The sequence below is a fragment of the Synchiropus splendidus genome, chromosome 13, assembly GCF_027744825.2.
Source record: "Synchiropus splendidus isolate RoL2022-P1 chromosome 13, RoL_Sspl_1.0, whole genome shotgun sequence".
NCBI classification, from domain to species: Eukaryota; Metazoa; Chordata; class Actinopteri; order Syngnathiformes; family Callionymidae; genus Synchiropus; species Synchiropus splendidus.
Window position 1 is genome coordinate 4,682,764 of NC_071346.1, and position 15,415 is coordinate 4,698,178.

Here is a 15,415-nt window from a genome sequence, read left to right on the forward strand (position 1 = left end):
ATCCCGGTCTGGACGTTTGAAGTTGAAAGAGCGTGAGGGAGATTGAAGGAGGAAGACGAGCCGCCGCCACCGCATCAGCACTCGGACCTTCAGGGAGTCTGGAAATGGAGCTGCAGCGAGAGTCCTGCAGTGTGGCCCCAGACGTCACTCGAGCAGGGAGAAGTGTTTTTGGAAAAGTCAGATCTGGCCCCGAGTCTCGCTGTTGAAGGACGACGCTTCCGACCAGTCAACAAGTTCAGTGGGAAATCAGGTTCAACACTGAGATCATGACTGACTCCCACACACTCTTGTTCCCGGTGGAATGAATGATGTTTGAGAACACTCGTTTGACTCATATGACTCACTCAAACTCAGATTTGTTGGATTCATCTACTCCTGTCTGACTACAAAGTTTCAAAGATGTGTGTGGTCCTCCTACAACCTTCTTCCTCCTGGCACTCATCATGATGTTTTAGTTTCTTGTGGTCTCACCTGGATGTGTGGGACTCAACTAGCAGTTTTGAGACTCTGCTAACGCTTATCGTGAGAATGACTCTTTACTGCTGAGTCATTGAAGGGATTTGTCAGTTTCAATAGAGGATTGTTGCCAAATGTGGTTTATGTGCCCTTCTGCTGTAGGACTCAAAGACAGCCACTCAATGGGAACAATGACTCATGACTCAAGCATTACCTAGATTTCATCGGATCAAAGCTGAGTCCCAGCTTCTCAGTGGAATGAATGGCGAATGAAGACCCTTGTTTGACTCTCTTGGATTTGTGGGATTCATGTTATCTACATAGAGATCTACATAAGCCATTGGACGGCCCGATTTCACTCTGTTTCAGCTCTCTTGGGCTCCCTTGGCTGTATAGGACTCATTGAGCAGATGCAGCTACTTCTGACTTTCAATTACAGAGTCATTGAAAACTCGTGGGCAGCAAGTGATTAGTGCATCAATGGAGGATTCTTGCTAAACATGTGGCAGACAACCATAAGACTTTGTCACTACCCCAATGGTTGATTTGACCTGGAGTTGTAGGACTCAAATACAACAACTCAACTCAACAACCACTTCTCTCTCTGTTGTTTCAGTTGTTTGGTTGCTGTAGGACTCAGAGACAGGCACTCAATGGGAAAAAGTATTTGTGACTCAAGTGTTTGATTTTAAAAGAGCAACGCTGACTTGCTGGCACTTCTCATTGGAATAAATGAATGGCTGCTTGTGTGACTCACTCGGGTTTGTGGAATTCAGCGCCTCCTCACCTCCTCCAAGGAGTCAACTTGTGTCCCTCTTCCGTTCAGACTCAATGTGATGTGTTTAGGATTCTAGGACAGAGACTCTCAATGGCTCACTTGGATGTGTAGGACTCAATGTGGCGATTCAGTCACTGTCAAACTATAAGTGACAAATAATACACAAAGTCATTCGGTAGTCGACGGAGGACTGTTGCCATGTTGTGGTATTTGTTCCTACTGGATGTGGTTGTCTGAGGAAGTCTGCAGGTCATGTTCAACTCAAGTCGTGGGGGAAGCTTGGATCTGAACGTGACATGCTCACCTCCTCAGAGACACGACATGCAGGTTGAACTCCGAAGTCTATTTCCGTGGCATCAACACACGCAGCGCCGCGGTGTGAAATTAGCCCGCGGCTATGTATAATTGCTCATATTTGCTAAGAGTCAACTTGACAATGATATTTAACAACACGTTTCCTCTGTTGCGCGGAGATCCTCCTCTCCTCACCTCCCGTCTGCCTCTGATGCGCCGCCGAGTTCCTTCGCATCCTCCTGGGCTTCGCGCTCTTCAGGAGATTTAAGAGACATCGACTTTTGTGAAAGAGAGTCCACTGAAGATTCTGTTTTCAAATAATACGCTGCGACACTATCAAGAGAGGGAACATTCTTCTGCCGGGTTGTTTTCCAATGACTCGCGCGCTGTGAAGACATTGATTCTTCGGTCCTGTGATTCTCGCAGCAATCAATACTTCCAACATTTAAAGATGATTCGTACAAGGATTTTAGTTGTCTAGTTTTTAACCCCATTTCACCACAAGAATCCCTGGCACTCTGGCTCCCCCTGCTGCCCCCGCGACTCTGGCGACAGCAAGATGGAGGGATGAACTTCACTAGTCGTCTTGCTCATGTCTGGAAACGCAGCTGTGCCGACTTAAATTCAAGAGCACCTTTTCTAAATTTGTGGTTGGATTTGTCAAAAGTGACGTTTATTCACTCGCTGGAGGACGACTGGCAGAGGCGGTGATTCACTCGCAGGCTTTAACCTCCTTTGACAAGCAGAAATTGTTTATTACACTCCAGCCTGACATTCGTTTCTTAAGTTGGCAAGTGTGTGCGCGTGATTGGCAGATGGCTGGAATTACTACAATACCCATGAGCCCCGGCTGACAGCCTGCCTGAGTCCAAATCTGAACACCTTTTGTTCCCCAACAAGTGCTTGTTTTGTAATTAAGAGTCATATTCCAGCAGCTCGGCGCTCAGTTATGACTGTGAAAGACAAGTGTTTCTTTCTTATTGTTAGCGTAGCGCACCTCTTGAGCTTCGATCGGGGGCCCAGTTCAACTTCAAGTCCATAAGATTGCTTGGTATCAGGGTCCCCCCAACAGTACAGTGAGTGGCCTCCAGCCCAGACTCACTACTTCACTCCTCCTCCTTTCCTGATGGATACTCTTTGAGTTAAACCCTGTCAAAAGTGAGAGCAACTCACCCCCACTCTACAGGAGACACAGCTGGATTCAAATGGGCTGAAATGAGTCATGGTGACTTCCTGTCTAGTGACTGGCCTCTGAATAACTTACATGAGTGTGTTGTGATTGGTCGTTCATTGAGCGTGACATTGAGCTGTTGAGAACTGAACATTTTTGCTGCATAGAAGCGTCATCACTTCCTGTGTTAAGTCCATTACAAAATAAGAGTTTCTGTGAACTCATATCCACCTGAAAACTGAGTATTCGAGTCACGCTGACTCGGACATTTGCCCTAACAATTGGGTGAGTCAAGTCAAAACTTGAGTGTAAAACACTCACTCTATATCCCGGCTAGTTTAATCTGCAAGCTCCGCCCCTCCCTCGCCCTAAAAAAGAACATTTTTCAATAATAAAAAGGTTACATAAATAGATAATGCATTGAATATAATTTTTAGATGATGCTATATTTCTAGCACCTCGACGCTCAGTTATGACTGTGACAGACAAGTCTTTCTCTCTAGTAGTTAGCGTAGCACAGCTCTTGAACCATGTTTGGGGATCCCAGTCCAACTTTATGACCACAAGACCACCTAGTATCAGGGTCCTCTCAGAGCCCGGGGACGTGGGCCCAGTGGCGGTTCCTTTACAAACTAGCTAAAGAAGATAAACAATACAGTGAGTTGCCTCCGTCCCAGACTCCCTCCTTCACTCATCCTCCTTTCCTGATGGATGCTCCGGGACGACGTCTCGTTACGGACGCGCATCGATCCAAAACGACTGCAGAAAAATGGGGTCAGCCGCTGGTTAGCATGCGCCGCGTGCGCCGTAACACGCCTGCCAATAGTAGCGCCGCAGCCGTTTGACTCGCGTTACCGCAATACACTTGCCCCTACTGTGATTAAAATGCATTAAAGGACGAGTCACCCGTCTCTCTGTGAAGCTGCCGGAAGAGTAACAGATCAATGATGCTGTAGAGATTCTAATTTACCTCCTTCATTCGCGGAGATGAAACGGCAGAAACTTTTTTTTTTCACATTCCAAACAGGTGAAGAGATCAGCGCGCAGGAACGTGCGTCGGATGAATCATCAAAACACCGATCAACGGAGAGAAGCTTCCGTTCTTTCAAAGCAAAACTGAGGGATGAAAGACAGTCTGGTGACCCTGGAAAGGTTTTAGCTAGACTGTTGAAACAGTCGCTGAGCCGAAGCTAGCGTTAGCGCCAGCTCAGTTAGTTGGGTCGTGGAGGCAGCCGGTGAAATAAAGAGGCCCAGACTTCCCTCTCCCTGTAGAACACAATAGAGAGCTTTGTCTTTTTGTTTAGCTCTCTCCTCTTCAGCTAGCAGCAAGAGTTTTTTATTCTTCCGAGCGCTAACCTACTCTGCTTCCCATCCTGATGAAATCTGTCTGCGCTCAACTCCACGGCACAATGAGGCACTTCAATATAAACAGATTAAATTGCTGTAAAAATGGTTTACCGTGCGTCGGACTCCTGACTCTGATGGTGTTTAATATGGGCTTTACTCAAACCCTTTTATGTTCAGTCTCATTAATAACCGCCGTCCTCCCGTAAATCTCCTTCAAAACGAGTTCACTTTCATCTGTGAAGAACGAGGAAACGACCCACCGCTGTAATTTGTCACTTCCCTGCCTCGCGCCGTACAAACGTCCTCCAGCTTCTTCAAAAGAAAGCAGCGCTTATGAATTCCAGCAGAACGTCTCCTTTGTTAGCCGCGGATTGATTTAAACGGCGGGGTTTGGGTCTTGTCAAGGCAAACTAATATTGCTGCTCAACAAAAAACAAAACGGAGAAACAAAAGTGTAAAAATTTGAGAACGTTATCAGTGATGTAATTTAGCTTGTTGTAGCGCTAAAGAATCCACTTGCTGTGTTTCATTGTCACTCACGTAGCTGTTTGCTATTCCAGTTCAGCGTAAACCTCCTGCTATACAATGCAAACATTAGCCGCTCAGATGCTAATCAGGTTTAGCTTCCTCAACGGTTTTACAATGTTCTGTTAGCTAGCACTCAGGCACCTTTATAAACACAGATGCTAGCTCATCTTTTGTCTCGTGCACTCTTCAATAGTGACCAGAAGTCAAGTGGACTCACAAAGGCCACAAGGAAAACTATATTTGTTGTCACATATGCTGCTAGTTCGCGTGGCAGTTTTTGTACATGGAGTAGGTTCGGCCTCAAAACAGTCTGGTGTCCTTGTCTTGCCACTACAATGTAAGATATACACAGGTACACTCTGTTTTCTTGATGTGATACGCTCTGCTTTTTAATGCATAATGTAAATATAAATGTAAACTTAGTTGAATCATCTTGATAGAGTGAAAGTTCAACCTTAAATTAGTAGCAGGAATAGAAGTTGAGGTATCAATAACAAGATCTGTTAATGTGTTGATGAGTAGTAGTAGTTGTGGTGATATATGGGCAGTAAATGTAAAATACTACTAGTGATGTTGCTTATGATGTAAAACTCTGAGTTGTAGAAGTAGTACAAGAACGAGTATTGAATGTGAGGTAGTTACATTACTAATAACAGTGAAGAAGTAGTTGTAGTAACTGTAGAAGGAGTAGCCTTAGAAATAGAACAGTTGTATTTAAAGTGGAGAAAGAAGAGTAGTAATAGTGTATAATAGTGTAATAGTGATATATTCTGTATTTCATATAGGGGTTAAAGAGGCAATAGTATCAGTAGTGTTGCATGTGTTGAGGTACTTGTGGCCATTGTAATAAGGGTGGTAGTTATGGTAATGGTAGCACAATGTCTGGAGTGGTTGCAGTAGTACTAGCTGTAGAAGTGACAAAGTCGTTGAAGTAGACAGATGGACGCAGTAAAAGTACACACTGTGACGGTATAGTTGCAGTCGAGCTGGTGGTAGTAGTGACGACAATGTCAGCGCAGACAGACAGACAGACAACAAACACCATAGAGGTCAACACGGAAAGAGGCGCTGGTTTCGCATCATTTCGTCATCTGCATCTCCATCCTCTCTGGGTCGCCGCGGCTTCCTCCCTCTCTTCTGCTGGTTTGATGACAAAGACGTTTACGTCTCTGCTGTGATCCTCTCTCTTCCGTCTCCCTCCATGTTGACTGCTCTTATGTGTCTTGTCACTGGCTCGCGCACGCTCTTCACCTCCGTCTCGTCTTCCTCGCTGGCGTCGCGGCTATTTTCTGCCCATGATCTCAGCGCTCCTTCATCACTCCTCCTCTTCCTCGCCTCCTCTTACATCATCTTCTCTCTGAACTCTCCACTCAGCCCTCCTTCCTGCTTCACCTCTTTCTTCTTCATCAAGTGCAGATCATTGTTTCCGTGGCAACTTTATCTTCTTCGAACCTCCAAAACAGATCTGTACTTTATCACTTATTTTTAGCTTTTTATTCTTTGTCGTTTTCATCTCTTCTCTTTAGGTTCTCTGCTTCATGGCTTCGGGTTCAAAGGTCACACTGATCAATAACCCATGTGCGTCTCTCCTCAGCTCTGAGAGACAACCGGATCCAGCTGCACCGCTCCACTCCCACCGAGCTCTCCATCACCATCGCCGAGGTGCAGCTCTCCGACGAGGGCGAGTACACCTGCTCCATCTTCACCATGCCTGTGCGCATGGCCCGCGCCACCGTCACTGTTCTGGGTGAGTCCTGTGCGCTATGCGCTCCTCAAGGGCTCCCCCTGCAGGCGAGGAGGGCGCGCGTCAAGTCTGTTCCTCAGCGTCCTCCTCTGGGCCCCTACTTTCTTCTGTTCCCCGTTTTTGTACCGTGCATATTACCACAACCATTTCTGCTCACAGTAATAGTATTTCTGCTGATACTTTGCTTCTACTTAGTATAGAATGATTACCTCATCTTCAACTGCAAATACCTGTCATTATACTGTACTAGTGTGACCTGCAGATGTGCTTTCTTCATCTATATCTTCTTTACTAATAGTGGCTTGACTTTCACTCCATCACTCCTTTTCTGCTACTTTCACCTTTCTGACTATTTTTTATAACACAGCAATACTGCAAGACATACTACGAATACTCCCTACTCTCAACTACCAATTGCCAACTTTATAAGTCATTTACCACCAATAAATGCATCCTATAACTGTTACATTGAAGTGTTTTATTGCTAGTACTACTGGATACTACGACGCTGACTCTTAACAACTGCCGGGACTTCAACTTTTATTTATTTACTGACCACCAGTACTGCAACTACTGCTAGTACCACTGTAACTTCAGCATTTGGTACTAACTCCATGACGTAAACAACTATTGAAATATGTGTAGTTGTTCAAGTAATGTAGTCACGAAAGGCAGCGTTATTTGCTGTGGTTGTAGTAAAAGTAGCACTGGTATTAGATGTGAAAGTAGTATTCATTAAAGTACTACTAGGTGTAGTGGATTGATGAGATGCTGTAGTGTCAATGAGAGGTAGTAGTACTGGTGGAAGTAGGGCCTTTAATAAAAGTGGTACTCCTACACTGCTATTAAAGTTATAAATTAGCCAATTGTACTGAAGTACTTTCTCCACTACTGCAACTATGTCTACTGCTTCTGCTGCTGCTTTTCCCTGAGTTGTTTCTGTCGCGCTCAAACAACCTCAAAAGCTGGAGGTCAGTCTTCCCTTCTCCTCCGTCAGGTTGATGTCTCGGTCACTCCTCCGCCCTTCGCTCCCCCCCCTCTCTCCCCCCCTCAGGTCGGTGCGGAGGTGCGACACGTCACCTCAGCCTCTTGTGTTTGCGTCTCCGTGGCGACTGACTGACGGCTGTACAAATCAGGCTGGCTGCAGAGCGCTCTAATTCCCTCTCACGCCTGCAGGATGTGACAAACTTAAATGGATCATTTGAAGCTTTCTGCATCTTTTTATTTATACTTCCTCCTCAGCTGTCACCTCGCGCCTCGCTCTCCCCCGAAACGTCGACTCTGACTGTCGCTGGCAGCTCACGGAACAAGCGCGGCCCAGAATCTGACAGGGTTGAAGAGCTGGCTCGACCGGTGCTGCACCCTGACTTGGTGTCCTGGCTTTGTTGTGCAGACAAGGTTCCTCACCAAGTTGACTCCATGTGGTCCAGAGGAACCTGACTGCACACGGCCTGGACTGGAGAACGGGTGACAGAACTGGTGCCACAGGAGCAGACAACTGTTGAGCACAAGTTTTTGTTACCTCCTCTTCAAGTTTATATTGTCAGCGCCGACTATCATGCTTACTACTACGACTTCGAATCGTGGTGCTAATAGTAGTACTGCTTCCACTTTTATTGCACCCCATCAGTACATAAGAAGAACTACTACCACCACTGACCTCTTCTTGTAATACTACACTACTGCTTGTACTAATATTTGTATTATTACTGCAAGCACAACAACACTATTTGACTTCATCCACTCCACTACTATTACACTACTAATGCTTCTACTCTTATGACCAAAACAGCTTTAACTACTGTTCATACAAATACATGTTGACTTCTACTACCACAAATACTGCTGGTATTACCACGTACACCAGTACCTCTAGCGCTTCCACCCACTTTGGTTCAGTATTCGACTAATATTACAACTTCAATTTCTCAAAGTATTGCTGCTCCTGTAATTGTATTAATATGCCAATACTGCAACTTTTGCTCGAATATAGCTATTATTTACCCACTTCTACATTCACTGTTATTTCCACACAACTTGTACTCTATAGATAGATCTTCTACTGCTATTTCACCAAAGCTACTACAATGTTTTCCTCAGATACTACTTCATAAATTGTACTGCTTTTTATCAGCTTTCACCAGTTACTGTAGTACTTCTACCACTTTAACTGCGTTTTGCTACCTCATCTACTTCCGGTACCAGGTTTACTTCCACCACCTCAAGCACCAGTGCTTATATTCTCTCTTATCTTCCTGTCGTACCTCACGAGTGAGACCTCAAAACATCCTGGATCGAGTGTGTGAGGGAGTGCTGACAAATGAAAGGTCGCGACCTGCTCCCGGTGATAACAAGCCGGTGGATGTTTGACCTCTGGAGGCATTCTTGCTCGGCCAATAAATTGCGGTGAGCGGTGCGTGGGCTCCCTCATTGATCGGTGCTGAGGCGACGAGCCGTCGTTCACATATCGATCCACTCAGATGTTGTTATTGTGAACCCCAGTTCTCATCTGCGGAGCCAAAACACCAGGTATTACGGTAATGCATCAAACTAATGGCTGTGCGTGCGTGCGTACGTGCATGTGTGTCTGTGTGCGTGCGTGTGTGTCAGCTGGACCGGGGCTCGTGGGAGCTTGTGGTGCAGCCACTCGTGTCTCTCAGCTCTCAGTGTTCCTCTAAATTGTTTCCTAAAAGTGCTGCACAACAACATCAGGGCCTGCGGTTCACGATATTGAAATCAGACTCCTCGTCCTCCACATTTCAGCAACACTTGACATTCAAATGTGTCTGAACGGAGCGTGTGCCAGACCCCCGGATTGCTTCACCTTAAAAAAAAAATATACTGCTACAAAAATGCCAACTAAAAATGTGTTTGTTTTTTTCGTTTCAAAATTTTAATATCCTTCAAATATGCTTTCATATTTTGTTTCATGATTTCTTTTTTCGATGATAATGAACATTTACTATTGATGTTCAAACATAGTATTGTATATAAAGCCCTGTTTTCCCACCCCCTTTTGCTATACCTCAGACTTTTACTTTTCTTTTAAATGAAATTATGTTTTTTGTTTTATTACTATACAATTATTATTATTATTAGTGCTTAACTATGTATATTTCTTCATAAATGACCATGTTGTGCTTTGGCTGTATGTATGCATCAGTACTATTTAATTATCTAAGTATTTTATTATATATCCCTTTTTTCAAATATGATATATTTTTTATTAAATATTTCTTATTCTTTGCGGTAGTTACATTCATTTATTAATTATTATTATTATTTATTTTTTGGAATTTATCTAGCATTTAAATGATTTCCTGTTTTTTTGTTTTCAGTATTTTTTTAAGCTTTGTTTTTCGGCATCCTGCTTTTTTTATTGCCTTTTTTTTCCACAATGTATTTTTTTAAATACTGTCTTAAAAGATTTTATCCCCATAATTGTTGCTGTTTATTTATTTAATTCACATACATTTTGCCCCCCTTCTTATTCACTGTTTCATTGATGTGTATTTTTGTACGGTGATGTGGTGATGTACCGGTCTGTGTTGACGGACGATCACGAGCGGGCGTGCGTGTGGAAGCTAGCCGTTTCTCCAGTAATCCTACATCTATCGTTATTTTTGATCCGCAACCATTGACAGCTGTGACACTGTGTTTTAATATTTCATGACCCCGGGGAGGCAGCAGGGCGATTAAAAATGTATGTGGGGAACACACCGACGCTGGTGGGGGGAAGCGGGCGAGTCGAGGACCGGCCCCAGTGTTTCACTTTCACTTTTGACAGGTTTTGACGGACGCGTCAGAAACCGCGGCGTCCTCACTGCCGAGCTTTTAAACCGCTGTTAGCATCAGACAGCGGCTCTCTGTTGCCTGAGCGGCGAATAATTCATAGGTGCTTGATTCGCTTCTCTTCCTGGCGCAGAAGAAGGTCTCGACAGGGCTCCTCCGGCCCGTCCTGGACCTGCAGGATTATTCCCTCATTAATATTCCATGCCGCTTCTCTGACAGAGCTTCCGCACTCACATGCTGCTCCATTAAAAATTGACCACGTTTATGTATTCTCTGATCCAAAGCTCATTGCACTTTATTTGGCTGAAATAGAATCGAACCATTCAAGGACGAGGGGAAGATGAGCAGAATATCGGCCCGGTTTGGTGAGAGACCACTGCGGTAACACTCTCTCGCCCTCTGTTCGTCTCCGCAGGAGTTCCCAGCAAACCTCAGATCTCCGGCTTTGAGGACCCGGTGCGGGAGGGTGAGACAGTCACCCTGACCTGCACCAGCACTGGCAGCAAACCCCCTGCTAGCCTGCGCTGGTACCGCGGAGACGTGGAGCTGGAAGGTGAGTGGGACCAGCTGGAACCAGTTTATTTGTGTGTGTGTGTGTCTTTGGCAAGTGTGTTGTGATGTTGTCGTGAAGGTCAGGCCTGATGATCCGCAGGTGGTGGAGGGCTGGGAGGGGCCAACAAAGTCCTGAGTTCTAGGAAGTCAGAAACTTTTCCAGGTCACAGAAGTGTTCACCGCTGCTGCGCTCTCTTGCAGTGAGGCCTCTGTTGGGCGCCACTGCAAAACAACATGTCCAACTCCAACTCCAACTAAAATCAAACTTGCACACATATTCACCCTCTTGACCCAATTCTTTTCTATCTAGCGCTGCTGTAGTGCCACTAAATTCAGAGGCTGAGACTGTTAGCGCAAATATTTATGAGGCCATTTGTTTACATTTGGAATCCTTCTGTTTCCCTTCATGAAATCCTGCTCTGTGATTTCCTTCACTACACCGTCTATCTGTGTGTGCGTCCCAACCATAGAGGAACAACTACGGAGCCCTCCTTTAAACTTCTCTTGTGCCCTTGATATCACAGCAAGGAAGCGCCTGTTCACTTGCCCGTCTACATTGCGTTTGTGTGCGTCTGCTGAGCCGCGACGCAGCGACAGTGTGGGCCGTACCTAACCGGGGGATAACAGCACAATCCAGCAATAAAAGTCAGGGCGGAGGAGAGGATGAAAGGATGAGGCGGAACAGGGAGAAGGCGACAGCGGGAGCTTTGCACGAGGTCGCACTGCTGTCGCTGATAAAGAATGGGAGGAAGCCGCGGGCGCGGCAGCGAGTCGATGTCATCACGGGACAAATGAAGGGGTTTGTGTAGGAGATAGGGTGAAACTCCGAGGTGATAGACGAAGCTGCTTCGTGCAAAGCCGCTAGGTGACTCGAAGCTTCATCAGTCAGAGTGTCGCTGACAAGGAATGTTGTTGAGCTCGCTGAGCGCTTCAGATAAAGTGAATCACAGTGATAAGAAGGAAGTTTTGTTGCTGACTGTGTGGAGGGAGTTAAACCTGGTCAACAGTCTGAGAGACTCACGCCTGCTTTGTGTCGGAGATGGAGGGAAGACTAGAGGCAGACACTTGCAACTCACTGGATGAAGACATGAAGGTATTGAGTTATCTTCAGCCTAGCACTGATGCTAATGCTAATCGTCTCGTCAAATCTCGTCACGACCTTTAGCCATCCGTCTCTCCATCTTCAGCTATGAATTTGAAATAAATCCTCTGCGACTTGTTGCTGCTGCTGAGATGATGTTCCTGTTGCTCCATCTGTTATCATCGGCATCTATTTGCTTTAATCCCTGTTTGCAGCGCAGGATTAGCATGATCTGTGTCGGGAGGCACTTCCCGCCCAGAGCTAATCTGTTTAGAGCGCAACAATGTGGCTAAAAAAGAAAACAACAATGGCGGCAGAGTGTCGACGTGAAGACATTCGAATGATAATTATGAATCACGCCAATGAGACGAGGACACAAACGGCGAGGATGAATGGCGCCGCAGAGGACGGATTATCTGCTCTTTTCTGCTGGTGCGGAGAGAGGCAGGCAGATCGCTGCTTTTTTTGTTCCTCCAGAAATTGGATTTCTGTTAAAGGGTGAGCACCAGAGTCTTCCTCGCTCCTCCTGAGGTTTCAGTCTGGCAGCGCGGGCGAGATAGTTTGGCAGAGTCCTCCACCTCAGGAGACGCCGCTCATTCAATGATCTCATTGAACGCTTCGGTGGAGTGCTGCTTACTAACCGACAAACCTGGTGTCCGTTTTTTTTAACTGGCAGAGGGAGTCAGACTCGGAGAGGTTCCGGAGCCAGAGCGACGTTGTCGGTCATACTCTTCCTGTTTTTATCCTGATGATGACCCACCACATGCTGTGTTGCTGATCAACACATGTCCGTGCTGTGCGACGCCGCCGCATGTGTCTCATTCCTGCTGTTGTCTTTCTTTGAGTGTGTTAGCTTTGCAAATGTTCAGATGTGGGAGTGTGTTCTGTTCTCATTTAACAGTGTGTGTTTTCTGGGTGAATATATACACAAAAGTGTGGGTGCTTAAAATAGCTCCAGCAGCAGCAGCAGGACAGGAAGTGCAGCTCCCAGAAGAATCTTTTTTTTTTTTTTTTTTTTTTTTAAAGCAGAGAAGAAGAATCACAGACTGAAGTGGAGTCGATGAGTTGAGGGGGGGACTGTGTCTTCAAGAGGAGGGGGACCCCAGAGCACAACCAGACGGGGGGAGGCTGATGAAACGGGGAGAGGAATGAGGAAAGCGGATTTAGATAGGAGAGAAGGAGAGCGAGGTGAGATGGAGAGCCAGGCTAGAGTGTAATTGAGAAGAATGAAGGCTGAGAGCTTTGAGGACTGTGTTAGTTGTTCTGAGTGAAGGGCCCATGGATCATTTAATGACAACCAACTATTGGATCCTGGATAATGTGGATTTATGACAGCGCTCTACAGCAGACGGGCTCAACAGTGGCCCAAATTGTCATAATGCGGGACGTGTTGAAGGCTACACGGGTTCACGTCCTTCAGGACCGGAGTAATGAAAAGGAAAAGACGGATGCAGACCAGTCGAAGCCACAGACCACAGACTCATAAGCGGCACGGCTTGTTTGTATCCGAGCGCCGCCGCGGTCACGGCACCGCGGGACGGCTCTGATTCATGACGGCAAGTGGATGCTGATTCATAAAGCCAGCGCACAGCTGCGAGTGGAGGGAGATGAAAATGTAGAAACAACACAATTACAAGAGAAAAATTCCAACAATTATGTTTGTCACTTACGGACATCAGCTAGCTTGTTGCCATATTGCCTCATAAACATGGCGGTGGCTACACGCTGCCAGCATTATTTGATAAAGCCGCTAAATATCGTACAGAAATGTGAGAATAATGATAGTTGTATTTCGCGGGGAAGATTGTTCTCTCCAAACATAATGATCAAACCAGAGTCATTTGGAGTTGAACCCTCACCATCTCCTGATCCTCCGGACCTCTGTGACTCAATGATCTCACAGAATTCATGAAGAAGCCTCTTACATTTGATCCTCGGTTTGATGAGATGCCGAAATGTTTCGAGAGAAAAAAGTCCTGGAGCACCGCGACTTCACCGGGAGGATTGAAAAAGAATCACAACTGAGACGTTTTTATGAAACAAGAATCACTTTAGGAATCCGTGTGGGTGAAGCCGAGCAATATTCCGGAGCTCAGATGATCCGGCGAGAGTTAAAAATGACCTCATGAATGCATAATCCATCCATAACAGCGGCTCCTGGATTGTATTAACACTGACTCTAAATCTGGTTCTTTTGTGCCACGGCGGCGAGTCCTCCATTCTTCTGGAGGACCTCATTTGTAAAAGCAGGGAGAAGGAATAATCACCTGACCTGCCGGCTCATTCTTCCACGTGTCCACCAGCCTTTCAAGCCTCAACCTTTTCTTCTCGCTCTCTGAAGTTCTGCTTCTGGCTATTGAGGCCGCCTGGCTCTTCAGAACTAACACGGTTTCCAGGTCCAGTTTTCAGTGCTGCTGACTTTTCAAGGCTTCAGAGCCTCTGAATCAGAGTTGGGCACTCCCACCTCCAGGCCTGTGGGTGGTGCTGTGGTGCCATCTGTGCAATGACCACCGCAAAAGAGGCAACTTTCCATGTTGAATCAAATCTGCTCCTGAGCATTAACCCGTGAGTCTTTCTAGCTGTTTATAAATCTTGCTACGGGGAGAACATTAGCGCCCCCTGGTGACAAAAATTCGAAGTCACAGAATTTGTCACTTCATCTCAGTGAATTTTATGAACTAAGATCCGTAGGAAGCCCTCGACTTTAGGTGAGTCAGTATGTTTACTGGGAATCAGTCGGACTCTTATTCGTACACATGGTCATATTCGTAAAATGTTTCATGAGTCATGAGGTTGAACCTCAACTCATTGTGGCGTCTTCTGTTTATGGATTTGTCTGACACTACTGCCATTGCCATTAAGGGAACTGAGAGACTTCTTATGTCCCCACCAGGGGGCGCCTGAACACGTTGAATTTAGCCGGTGTTGTTCGACTCACATATCAAACCCGAATCAGGATGTGAAATCAGACTTGGCGAACACTGAGATTATCGCAGTGTTGTTGCTGTCCACCAGGTGGCAGGCTTCCCTCCATTTGGTCACACAGAACCCCTCAGTATTAGACAGCGGGTGGCGCTGTGATGAAAATCGATCATTTATTATTAAGCAAAATTGACCTCTGGAAGTTGTGGTTTTCGCTTATACCTTGTCACAGCGCCACCCACAGTCCTGGAGGGCCATTTATCCATGTTTTGTTTTGGAGCAGCACATCTATACTTCAGTTGAACGTCTGTGCCAGAAATGTATTCGGTTCATCGACCCATTAATCCGGTTCCTAATCTCACACATTTGTCCCTCCTCTCCGTGGCCCCCGAGGGTCACACGCTGGTGACGGCGATTGCTGAATCTCGTAGTCTAATTCTGCTTAATGCTCCTCTGGAGGCTCAGCAGGCTTGTCCGCGCCGCGGCGGGAACTCCAGTTTGGTCCGCGAAAAACAGCCGCCTAATTAAGTTTTCAGCAGGTGAGATGAAATATTTACGAACAGTGAACCGTTGTTGTAAAATATAACTAATTTAGCCTTTGAATAATTAAACGCTCATTAAAATGCATCTTTGATGATTCTCTAATGATTCTGTATTTTGACGAACCCGGTGACCTCGGTGAATAATTAACCGGTCATTAATGAAGGCTGGGTTGTTAGCGATGTTGAATGTTAGCGTGTCGGAAGCACG

General features: G+C 46.0%; 1 protein-coding gene across 5 annotated transcripts in view; it reads left to right on the forward strand.

Annotated features, from left to right (window-relative positions):
• cadm3 (cell adhesion molecule 3) overlaps positions 1-15,415 on the forward strand; it is a 111,545-nt gene that overhangs the window by 77,252 nt on the left and 18,878 nt on the right. For all 5 annotated transcript variants that reach the window (XM_053882955.1, XM_053882956.1, XM_053882954.1 and 2 more), the window contains 2 exons: positions 6,169-6,321; positions 10,526-10,663. In XM_053882955.1, the coding sequence (XP_053738930.1) occupies positions 6,169-6,321; positions 10,526-10,663 (291 nt within the window). The remainder of the gene's footprint in view (positions 1-6,168; positions 6,322-10,525; positions 10,664-15,415) is intronic.